Source organism: Salmo salar, chromosome ssa21, assembly GCF_905237065.1.
Source record: "Salmo salar chromosome ssa21, Ssal_v3.1, whole genome shotgun sequence".
Classification (NCBI taxonomy): Eukaryota; Metazoa; Chordata; class Actinopteri; order Salmoniformes; family Salmonidae; genus Salmo; species Salmo salar.
Genome location: NC_059462.1, coordinates 34,003,788 through 34,016,273, shown reverse-complemented (window position 1 = coordinate 34,016,273; position 12,486 = coordinate 34,003,788). Strand labels below are relative to the sequence as shown.

Sequence of the window (12,486 nt, the reverse complement as noted above, 5' to 3'; positions counted from 1 at the left end):
TGCTCTTTAATTACTTGTTACTTTTATCTCTTATTCTTATCTGTATTTTTTGAAACTGCACTGTTGGTTGGGGCTCGTAAGTAAGCATTTCACGGTAAGGTCGACACCTGTTGTATTCGGAGCATGTGACTAATAACATTTGATTTGATGCATGCTGACACGGTCGCCAGTTGTACGGTGTTTCCTCTGACACATTGGTGTGGCAGTCTCTCAAGAAGCAGTACGGCTTGGCAGGGTCGTGTTTCAGAGGATGCATGGCTCTCGACCTCTGCCTCTCCCGAGTCCGTACGGGAGTTGCAGTGATGGGACAAGACTGTAACTACTAATTGGATATCACGAAAATTGGGGAGAAAAGGGATATAAAAAATAAATAAATACAAAATGGTCCAAACACACAAAGACAGGCATGAAGAGGGCATGGCAACACCTTTTCCCCATCAGGAGACTGAAAAGATTTGGTATGGGTCCCCAGATTCTCAAAAGGTTCTACAGCTGCACCATCGAGAGCATCCTGACCGGTTGCATCACCGGCTGGTATGGCAACTGCTCGGCATCTGACCGTAAGGCGCTACAGAGGGTAGTGCGTATGGCCCAGTACATCACTGGGGCCAAGCTACCTGCCATCCAGGAACTATAACTAGGCGGTGTCAGAGGAAGGCCCAAAAAATGGTCAAAGATTCCAGTCACCCAAGTCATAGACTGTTCTCTCTGCTACCGCACGGCAAGCGGTATCGGAGCACCAAGTCTAGGTCCAAAAGGCTCCTTAACAGCTTCTACCCTCAAGTCATAAGACTGCTGGCCACCTGGACTACTGGCCACCCAGACTACTTACATTGATCCCCTTTGTGTTTACACTGCTGCTACTCGCTGTTTATTATCTATGCATAGTCACTTTACCCCTACCTACATCTACAAATTACCTCGACTAACCTGTACCCCCGCACAATGACTCTGTACCCCCTGTATTTAGCCTTGTTATTTTATTGTGTTCCTTTTTTTTTTTTTATGTTATTTCGAAAATATTTTCTTAACTCTATTTCTTGAACTGCATTGTTGGTTAACCTGTTAGGGCTAGGGGGCAGTATTGACACGGCTGGATAAAAAACGTACCCGATTTAATCTGGTTACTACTCCTGCCCAGTAACTAGAATATGCATATAATTATTGGCTTTGGATAGAAAACACCCTAAAGTTTCTAAAACTGTTTGAATGGTGTCTGTGAGTATAACAGAACTCATATGGCAGGCAAAAACCTGAGAAGATTTCATGCAGGAAGTGGCCTGTCTGACAAGGTGTCGTTCTTCTTGTCTCTGTTTATTGAAGAGTGAGGATCTTAGCTGTCCCGTGACACTTCCTACGGCTGCCATAGGGTCTCAGAAGGCGGTAAAAAGCTGAATCGTGGCTTTGCAGGCTCTGGCTGCAAAAAAGTAGCGCGTTTGGGTAGTGGCTGGTTACAGTACTGTGAGACTCAGGCTCGTGCCCGCGTCGACCGAAAGCTTTGTTTACTTTCCTCTGTTTAGCTAAATGGACATTCCCGGTCGGAATATTATCGCTTTTTTACGAGAAAAATTGCATAAAAATGGATTTTAAACAGCGGTTGACATGCTTCGAAGTACGGTAATGGAATATTTAGATTTTTTTTGTCACGAATTGCGCCATGCGCACGACCCTTATTTACCCTTTCAGATAGTGTCTGGGACGCACGAACAAAACGCTGCTATTCGGATATAACGATGGATTATTTTGGACCAAACCAACATTTGTTATTGAAGTAGCAGTCCTGGGAGTGCATTCTGACGAAGACAACAAAAGGTTATCAAACTTTTATAATAGTAAATCTGATATTGGTGAGTGCTAAACTTGCCGGGTGTCTAAATAGCTAGCCCGTGATGGATGGGCTATGTACTTAAAATATTGCAAAATGTGCTTTCACCAAAAAGCTATTTTAAAATCGGACATATCGAGTGCATAGAGGAGGTCTGTATCTATAATTCTTAAAATAATTGTTATGCTTTTTGTGAACGTTTATCGTGAGTAATTTAGTAAATTGTTAGCGAATTCCCCGGAAGTTTGTGGGGGGTATGCTAGTTCTGAACGTCACATGCTAATGTAAAAAGCTGGTTTTTGATATAAATATGAACTTGATTGAACAAAACATGCATGTATTGTATAACATAATGTCCTAGGGTTGTCATCTGATGAAGATCATCAAAGGTTAGTGCTGCATTTAGCTGTCTTCTGGGTTTTTGTGACATTATATGCTAGCTTGAAAAATGGGTGTCTGATTATTTCTGGCTTGGTACTCTGCTGACATAATCTAATGTTTTGCTTTCATTGTAAAGCCTTTTGTAAAGGCATTGTAAAGGATTTTTAAGGTATTTGAAAATCGCGCCACTGGATTAGACTGGCTGTTGCGTAGGTGTGACGAATTCGTCCCGCCTAGCCCAGAGAGGTTAAGGGCTCGTATGTAAGCATTTCACGGTAAGGTCTACACCTGTTGTATTCGGCGCATGTGACAAATAGTTTGATTTGATAGTTGTGCATTTTGTTGTAATCGGAGGCTAATCCTGAGTGGTGTGGGGTCTCCTGGGCATCCTAAAGGGAGTGAATGAACAGCAGAGAGAGAAAGAGGGAGAGATTGGGAAAGCGTAGAAAAGGAGCCACTGCCTCCTCTTAGCTCATTTCAGAACTTAACACTCTGGGCTCACACACAGGCACAGCACAGACTCTCAGAACATTCTGGAAGGACACAGCACAGACTCTCAGAATATTCTGGATGGACACAGCACAGACTCTCAGAACATTCTGGAAGGACACAGCACAGACTCTCAGAACATTCTGGAAGGGCACAGCACAGAATCTCAGAACATTACAGAAGGACAAAGCACAGACATTCAGAACATTCTGGAAGGGCACAGCACAGAATCTCAGAACATTACAGAAGGATAAAGCACAGACATTCAGAACATTCTGGAAGGGCACAGCATGAACGTATCCTACAGGGCGACATCTCTCTCTTTCTCTCTCCCTCCCTCTCATGCTCAGGCAAGCAGACCATCTGGACAGTTTTAGCACCAAACAACGCTTCCGAATATTTCTTCACCAAACAAATTGGTCCCAAAGCCATGACACAGCAAGATCCTGTCATTGGTCCAGACAGTGTAGTCATGGAGACGACAGTCATTAAGTTAAAAACGTATACAGTCTCTGTAGCTGGTCCTTCATAAAAAATTATGATAATGGACTGCAGTTATAAAGTGCTTTTTCACATCGTCTCAAAGAAGTTAATGTCAGTGAGCCAGCCAGCCTCAGCAAGTATTTCTCTCAGTAAACTGGCACAGTTCAGCCCTGCTCAGTCCAGTCTAAATAACTTGTGGTGCCATGGATGGTGGATGGATACTAAATCAAAACAGGCAGAAGTTGTGACCCGGTCACCATTTACTGCATACTGTGTACACCATTCATACCCAGGCAGACTGGGCAGTCTAGGAGTCTGAATTCACCTCACACCCCTATTGTTATCACGTTCCAGTTCTCGCTCCTTTCCCTGCGTCTGCTGTCTGCTCTGTCTCCATTTTGTTTTCATCCTCTCTGTTTCTCTCCCTCTGTGTCTACATTTCTCTCTATGTCCCTCCTCTTTTATTTATTTCACTCTCTCTACGAGATTTAGGATGTAGCCTTTCAGTTGAACAGGGTCAACATTCAGCCATAAAGTGTTCTGACAAATGAAATACATTCTGGAGAAAATTCCTCATCCTGCTGACAGGACTGCATTGGCTCAGAGAGGGAGAGGGAGAGAGAGAGAGAGAGAGAGAGAGAGAGAATATAGAGTGGAAAATGTAATCCAAGGTGAACTTCCTTGTGTAAACAAATGTGTTTCAGTAAACAAAGGCAATAGTCAGAAAACAGGAAGTTAGAACATTGGTACTACCCCTCTCTGGCTCCAGTATAAAAACAACTCACTCCATTACTGTTAGAAAGAGAGCGGGAGAAAGGAATATGAAAAAGGGAGATTTGTGTGAGAGATGTCCTGTCAGGTCTTGACTGTGTCTTGGCAGTGCAACAAAGCTCTGGGGCATGCTTGTTGGCATTTCCCCTGTCTTCTCTTCCAGAAGGCTAGACTGGCATATTGGACCCTGGCCTGCCCTGTACCAAGCCAGGCTGGGCACTGCCAAGGAAGACCCCTGGCCACAAAGCCCAGCTGGAGAAGGAGGAGGCGAGGGTCAGGGGGAGAGGGTAAAGGGGTGAGGGTAAAAGAGGTCAGGTGGAGGGTTGAGTGCAGGGCAGCATTCCTCCACCAAGCTCTCAGGGGCAAAGCCAACTCTCCCAAGGTCCATTTAGCTTCAGTGGAGTAGAGATGCTTTCTCTCCATCCCCCTCTCTCCAGTGAAACTCTTCTCCCTCCCAGCCTTCCAGAGCAATAGATAGCATCTCCTCTAAAATAGGTTACTGTGTATGTAATGGCAGGGCGTTTATTTGTTCCAGTGTTATACACATTGATAGAGCCTCTGAGGGCACACACTGATTGGTGATGGGGTCAGAGAAAGAGCGAGAGAAACAAGAGAGAGAAAGATAGAGGATTACATCTCTATGTGTGTCTTGCTTTCAACAACAAACCCAGTTCAACACTGTCTAATGGCCACCCAGTGGTGTTCTACCCCAAAAGGAAGTCCTGTATCACAGAGGAAGTTTCCAATCCTGGTTCCTTTCTAGTCAGTCAATGTTGCTACTGTGTGACATCACCCACTCAGAGGATAGTAAAATCTCTTGGCAGCTGGTGTTGTTTACGAAGTCAAAGGTCAATAACAGCTACTACACCACACGGTCATCAGTATCAGTACAGTCATTCTGCGTCGTAGTTCTGCCCTCAGACATCCACACACAAACAGGCTAACTGCGTTACCAACAACTACTGCTGGTGGTGTGACCCTAGACACACTTTGATTTGGAATGGTGCCCTTAGCTCGGGTTCTTGGACCTGATTGGCTGTTAATGAGGTCAGACACTCGCAATCTAAACTCCTATTGGTTACTGGTGATGTCACCTCCCTGAGGCCTGACCTGTTTATTGGTCCGTGGCTATGATTGGCTCTTTATTGAAAACAAATATGCAGCTATCAACACTGTTCTCACTACTAGGATATTCCATATGACAGATTGTCCAACATTCCTTTTCAACATTACTGCTCCTTTGAACATTTTAATTTTCTTTCTTCATGTCTATGTTATTATCATACCTATTGGTCTTTTACCCTGCCATTGGCGGTTTACTCTTACACATGCATTGTAAAACCCTTTGAAAATGGTAGTAAATGAAAAGTGATATATAAATAAAATTGTTATCATTAGCAACGGGAGAGTAATAAACTGCTCATGTTGACTTTGACTCCATGCTGATGTCATAAAAACGCACCCTTAGAACATGTTAAACAATCCTGTAACATGAGTCGCATTGGGGGGGGGAATGGCTGCTGGCAGCTTCCGTTTTCCTCCTGATGGAAGAGGGATATCCCCAGTGAGACCATTATCTAACAGTTCAAATATAAAAACATAAATACCCTGAGCTATAGAAGGGAAGCAGGAGTAGAGCAACAGATGATAGACCAGTATGAAGCTGTATGTCAAATCAAATTGTATTTGTCACATGCTTTGTAAACAACAGGTGTAGACTAACAGTGAAATGCTTACTTATGGGCCCTTCCCAACAATGCAGAGAGAAAAAACATATAAATACACGAGGAATAACTACACAATGAGTAGTGATAACTTGGCTATATACTGTACATGGGGTACCAGTACCGAGTCGATGTGCAGGGGTACGGGGGAATTGAGGTAGATATGTACATATAGGTAGGGCTAAAGTGACTAGGCAACAGGATAGATAATAAACAGTAGCAGCAGTGTATGTGATGAGTCAAAAGAGTGCAAAAATGGTCAATGCAGATAGTCCGGGTAGCTATTGGTTAACTATTTAGTAGTCTTATGGCTTAGGGATAGAAGCTGGCTGGCTGGCTGGCTGGCTGGCTGGCTGGCTGGCTGGCTGGCTGGCTGGCTGGCTGGCTGGCTGGCTGGCTGGCTGGCTGGCTGTGTGTGAATATGAACCCAGTACCCAGCCTGCTTTCCCACCCATATCAGCCCTGGCATGAAAGATCCGGTGTCTGTGTTTAATAGGTTTTCAGGCAGAGCCTGTATCAGAGTAGACTTAATGGAGGGTGTCTATGTGTGTTGCTAGATCTGGACTGTGTTTGTACTGGGAGTGAACATACTGAGACACATGCTGTTCTAATGACTGCAGGAGGAATGAACACGTTCTGTGTCAGACAGAATGTGGTGAAACAAATGACTGTACCCAGACACAGACAGACACACACGTACACACAGAAACACACAAATCCGTGTGTATAAATGTGCAAGTGTGTCAGAGAGTATGTGTGTGTAGAGTATGTGGATGTGTGTGTTAGTGTTGTTGGGTACAGGAGGGCTCCAGACTTATACCTATTCAAGAAATAAGTTGTTTCATCTAATATTTCCAAGTAGGAATGCATCATAAAGGTATTTTGTTGTGTAATACCTAAACCAGTGATTGGCATGAATTTGTTGCATGAACTTTACTGGTAAAATAGGGCTCCAGAATTGCAGATTTGCATACACATTTTGCTTACAAATATTCTAATCACTAAGGGGAAACTACTGCATTTCAAAATTCTATTTTGTCTCTTTCTCCCCTTCTCTCCAACTAGTCTACCAGATATAAGAGGACGATGCTCTTCTTTTGAGCCTAAAATTAAGAAAATCGGCCCAAAATTGTAGGAGTGTGCCCTCACACTCCACGAGTGGCACACTGCTCGCTCGCGCAAACGAGCGTCTGCGTTGCCAGGCGCTAAAATAGAAGTTGATTCTATTTGTGACGCAGAACACGCTGCAAGTCCTGACTCTCCCATCTTCTCATTGGTTTTTAGGAACATATACCCACGTGGGTGATTGAAAGATGAACTGAGGTCAGCTGTGGTAATGCACTTTATTATGAAAGTTAGTTGCCAATCGCCATATAAAGTCCAAAGAAGAAATAGAAGCCTGGAAGGTGGTGAGATGACTAAAAACGATTCAGTTGACCGTTTTATGTGTGGATTAATTTTCGGAATAGAGGACCTTGTGATTTCAGGTAAAATAACTCAATGTTTATATCCCAGGACAAATTAGCTAGCAACAGTAAGCTAGCTAGCTTAATAGGACAAATTAGCTAGCAACTGCAAGCTAGCTAGCTAAATTGCCATAAATGTTTAATGCTTTTCAACCTGTCTCCAAATTAATATTATTGCTTCAGTTTGTTTTGATATTTCAACCTGCATGTCGTAATCGCGTTTGGTGTCAGGGGACAAAATCAGTTTGCGCACGATCGCACGCGTCCGGTTCGGGCATGGTGTAAAACACAGTCAGGGAGCGGAGTCATCGAAACAACCCAAACGTGGTCCAAGGCACAGATGTGACCGCAAAAGTACACTGCACACTTTCATCACACACACCCCCATGGCTTGGAACGAGGGATAGACAGATTAGAGAAGAAAGATCACAGCGAGTGCGTGATAGATAGAAAGAGAGAGGAAAAACAGATGGAAAAATAAAAAAAAGGAAACAGTGAGAGAAAGAGGGAGAGAAATTTGAGTCACACAAATGTACATTGTTTGCAAACATCTGATACTCTGTCGAGCTGTTTTGTTTTCGAGGTCTCCGATTGCCCGAATAGTCGAAAGGAATGACCTACCACTGCTGTGCATGACTCCATCGCCTGGTCTAGGGGGAGTGTCTTTATCGACGGACAGGGCCTGTGTGAGGAGGGGGCGGAGACAGGGCTGGGGCGAGCAGAGCAGTGAGGCAGGGGCTAGAGGTAGAGGGGGAGGGGTGTGGTGCAGGGGGGGAGGGGCCAAGTAGAACAAGACAGGTCCATTCCAAAACCACACCCCAAAAACACGAGACACCAGAAAAAGTTCCCGAAAAATTGGTTTGAATTTTAAAAGAGAAGGGAACGAAACAGGCAGCGGCAGTTGATAATCGCATGCAAAGGCAGATTGGGTTAGATAAAGGGATGTGATTGGAGTGAGAATTGGTGTGAGAGGTTATGCAGCAGTTGGTAGAAAGATAGAAAGGGAGTAAAGGTGAGGGGGAGGAAAGGAAGAAACAAATGAAATGAGAGAAAAAAACCAACACAAAACAAAGAAAAAAATAAATCAATATCAATGCCATTTCACAATACAGATTTCATGACATGCTGTTAATGTTAGCAGGTAAAGCTAAATTTCACACACTACAGTAGTAACGTACTGTATGTAGCAACTAGCTGGATGGATGCTAACTCTATTTCTACAAGCAGTGAACATCAGACGCTAGAGTCATTTCAGTGAACCTGCACCCAAAGCCATCTGACCATGAGGAGTACCAGACAGGATTCGGAAAGGATTGTAGAGACATTGTTTTTCTCAACCCAGAGTCTGTGGACCCGCGCTATTCCATAGGATGTAGCTAACCAGTCCGTCAGTTATTTAACTCAAAGAAGGAAGAGACTGTATGTGTGTTTGTATCCTCTTCCTCCATAGCCACTCTTTGGGATTGGGTGCAGAGTACTCACACCCACGTATTCTCAGCAAACACACATATCTTTCTCTCTGGGCCATGTTCACACAGCGTTAGAGAAACATTGTGGGAGAATTGCATGTTAGTCAGGACTGGGTCGGTAGCCTCTACAGCATGACCCAACTGCTGCTGCTTCTGCTTCTGCTTTTGGGGACAGAGGGTATTAATGAGATATTATGTGCCTCATTAGAAGCTGTGACTTTTGGGGGGGATTGACTCTTGACTATTGGAGGAACTGAACCCATGTCATTTTTACTTTGGGATAATGGTATAACCCAATAAAAGTTGTATCGGGGTTTGGGGGAGAAGCAGAGCGGAGGGGATTGAGGGCGTCCAAGTCTTCGTTTTGGAGAGAAAGGATGGACGCATGAATGGACTCTATCAGGGACTGTAGTCTGTGTAGACAGTCGGAGGTATTGTGCATCTATCTGACTGAGATGTGTGTAATGTATTGATTATGGAGACTATAGAGGGGTACCCGCCATCACCCACCCCCATAGTGTGCCATGCCCAGCCTGCACTCACCCGAGCGGGGCTTCAACCCGAAGGGAGGGGTGGGAGGAGTGGTAAACGTGGGACCGCTGCCTGGAACTCTGTCTTCACCCTGGTAGAGAGTCAAAGGGAGTACACATAAAGGTTAGGGACCCTCTTCTCCTGAGAGTACACTAAAACAACACACACATTATCCAGGTCTACTGGGGGAATTGGGGACAAGACAGCTGGTGGTGTATGTGTGCATGACGAACATGTGTGTGCAGGATTTAGATTGGTGCTTGGCATCCTATACCATGTAACACAACAGATGACCTCTGAGATGGCTTAACTAGATCATAACTCACCCTGTACCTTTCTCTCTGACCCTCACTCAGATTGACTGGTATGGCCAATTGTCCTTTAACTTGATTGTGCTGAGGTCACTGTTTCTATGGCCATGTAGCTGGTATTGGATATGGTGTTGCTATGTGGTAACAGTGCTCTCTTCAAGTGGTCAGTGTTGGATGTGTGCCCTGTCCCCAATAGTGGGCCTTGTCTCTGTGTGTGACAACACTAGAGCATTGTTGAAGATTTTGAAAGAATTGCCAGACAATAGCTGTGTTCAAAAACCCATACTATTATATATATTTTTTTACCTTTATTTAACTAGGCAAGTCAGTTAAGAACAAATGTTTATTTTCAATGACAGCCATGGAACAGTGGGTTAACTGCCTTGTTCAGGGGCAGAACGACAGATTTTTACCTTGTCAGCTCGGGGATTCGATCTTGCAACCTTTCGGTTACTAGGCCAACGCTCTAACCACTAGGCTACCTGCCGCTCTAACATACTGTATACTACTGTATACTACAAACTTAATGAGCATATACAAAAAAAAAATGCATGAAATGAAATGTATGTATTCACTACTGTAAGTCGCTCTGGATAAGAGCGTCTGCTAAATTAATAAAATGTAAATGTAAGTTAAGTTAATTTTAGTATACTGTAAACAAACGGTATCCTTTCAGTTGAGCGTACTAGCGCTTAGCCTGTCTACCGGAAGTTGATGCTATTGCTATGCAACGTCTTGCTAGCTTGTTACCATAACAAATTACTAGCTAGACATCTTACGACTTCATTAACAATGTCCATTGAGAACGCACAACAACTATACCACTTAGCTAAGCTAAGAATTACATGAATAATCAAGTCAATAAATGTTTGGCAGTTAGTTAGATAGCATATAGTTCATATAATGGCAAGTTTGATGTATTAGTAGCCAACTAACGTTAGGTAGCTAGCTAACATACCAGTACATACAAGCAACTGCTGTAATGATATGCTATGTGGTTCGTAAGGCTAGCGTAGCTAACAAATTGTCAGACAAAATAACGTGTAACATAACTTATTTGAAAAGTCATTACTTTATTACATTGCTCAACATTTTCTTAACATTTGTCATTATTAGTTAAAGCAATGAATTTGTATCAGCTCTCGTTAGACTTCGGCTGCATATTTTCCGCCATTTTCTTCAAATCTGAAAAGTTTTGAAGCCACGCCCAGTTTCTGAATAATTGCATTATGGGCCCTAAAAGCACAGAAATAGTGTCCACTGCTTGTACAAGTCGTATTTTGGGAACTTTTGGCATACTAACTATATCCATAATATGACCAATAAGCATACTACATACTCAATTTACATCACAAATAGTATGGTTAGTATGAGTATTCCAACACAGCTAATGTCTTCTCCTTGTTATGTGCTATGCTGTTGTTCCTTCTTCCTTGGTCCTGGTGTGTTTCCACTATAGGGTTTTCAACCCTCCGGCTAGAGCTTTTAAAGAAATTAAACCAACTTTTAAAGTTTTAAAGCATTTGGTTAGGCCTATAAAGTGTGATCCAATCCCTGACTTGCTCTGAAGCTCAGGACCAATCATTAGCTGGAGACTGTATCTGTGCAACAGCTTCTATGGTACTGACCCAGACTGGGTCGGGGTGTTTGTAAACTATTGGTCAACTTCACATACTGCAAACTATAGAAACATGCTACACACATCACAAAACAAAATCTCACACAGACACAACAAAAACATCAACACAACACATACAAGCACCTGTTTCAAATAATTCCCTTCATCTATTGTACCTCTAGAAGCGTAAACAAAGGTACGATCAAAGTTACAGATATGCAAAACAGCAGACCGACACACAGGTCTAAAAGGTAATGGGTTGGCTAGTTAGGTAACAGGGTAGAGGTCACACCAGCAAACACACCTACTGGTCACATAGTGCTGAATCCTAACTTGAGATCCAAGTAAACGTTCATGCAATCTTGCATTGAAGTCAATGGCAGATTTTTGCAGAAACTCAATTACGCACGGATCTTGAGTTAGGATTCAACTTCTAATGCACTTAACCACATATCTAGGATGAGCTTACCCCTACTGTAGCCCTCTTTGGAACTGTAACACTTCACACAAAAACTGACTTGGGACCAGTGGTCAAGGGCATGAAGTGACCACACACACACACACACACACACACACACACACACACACACACACACACACACACACACACACACACACACACACACACACACACACACACACACACACACACAAGATGAGGGGAATCAGAGGAAGGGATTGGCTGGTAAGCCTGAGGGGGCGTGGCCACCCATGGCTTGTTACTAGGGTTACCTGGTTGGACATATGTGTCTCATATTGTTGGTATGCAAGCTGGGCCTCCAGCCTGGCCCTCTCTAGAATCAACTCTCGTTTCTTCTGGAACTCAAAGCCTCCATCGGGAGTGTCCCACTAGATAAAACATACCAACCGGTGGAACTTATTTGTACATCTACCACACCAATTCAATCTTTACTTCCAGAAAGAATTATACTCTACAAAGGAGACAAGCTTACACTCTAATACAGCTCCAAAACAACATTCACCACAACTCCAATAAGTTAAACTACAAACAAGTAATCTTAACAATATCCAACTACCAACGAGCAGCAGAGCTATATTACAGCAGACAGGAATAGGAAGTGCATTGCTGCTTGCTCAGGGAGGGAGACTAAACACACACCAACTCAGGAGAGGGGTCTTAGTCTGTAACACAGATGCTGATATATTTTACCCAGATGGGGCACATACTCACACAATGGTCATAGTCAGAGGTCATGCAGTATAGGTGCTCAAAGGGTCCTCATACATTGCATTCGGAAAGTATTCAGGCCCCTTGACTTTTTCCACATTTTGATAACTTTCAGCCTTACTCAAAAATGGATAAAAAAAAAATATTCTCATCAAGCTACACACAATACCCCATAATGACAAAGCGAATACAGAAGAAATTATTGCAAACCCCCCCCCCCCAAAAACAA

The 12,486-nt window shown here is 43.4% G+C and overlaps 1 protein-coding gene across 6 annotated transcripts in view; it reads right to left on the bottom strand.

Annotated features, from left to right (window-relative positions):
* The window catches only part of LOC106582244 (leucine-rich repeat and calponin homology domain-containing protein 1), a 102,422-nt gene that overhangs the window by 14,451 nt on the left and 75,485 nt on the right, over positions 1-12,486 (bottom strand). For 2 of the 6 annotated variants that reach the window (XM_014165114.2, XM_014165117.2), the window contains exons 14-16: positions 11,801-11,917; positions 9,152-9,230; positions 7,761-7,877 (exon numbers count right to left, since the gene is read on the bottom strand). In XM_014165114.2, the coding sequence (XP_014020589.1) occupies positions 7,761-7,877; positions 9,152-9,230; positions 11,801-11,917 (313 nt within the window). The remainder of the gene's footprint in view (positions 1-7,760; positions 7,878-9,151; positions 9,231-11,800; positions 11,918-12,486) is intronic. The other 4 variants (XM_014165116.2, XM_014165119.2, XM_014165115.2 and 1 more) reach the window with 3 other exon arrangements.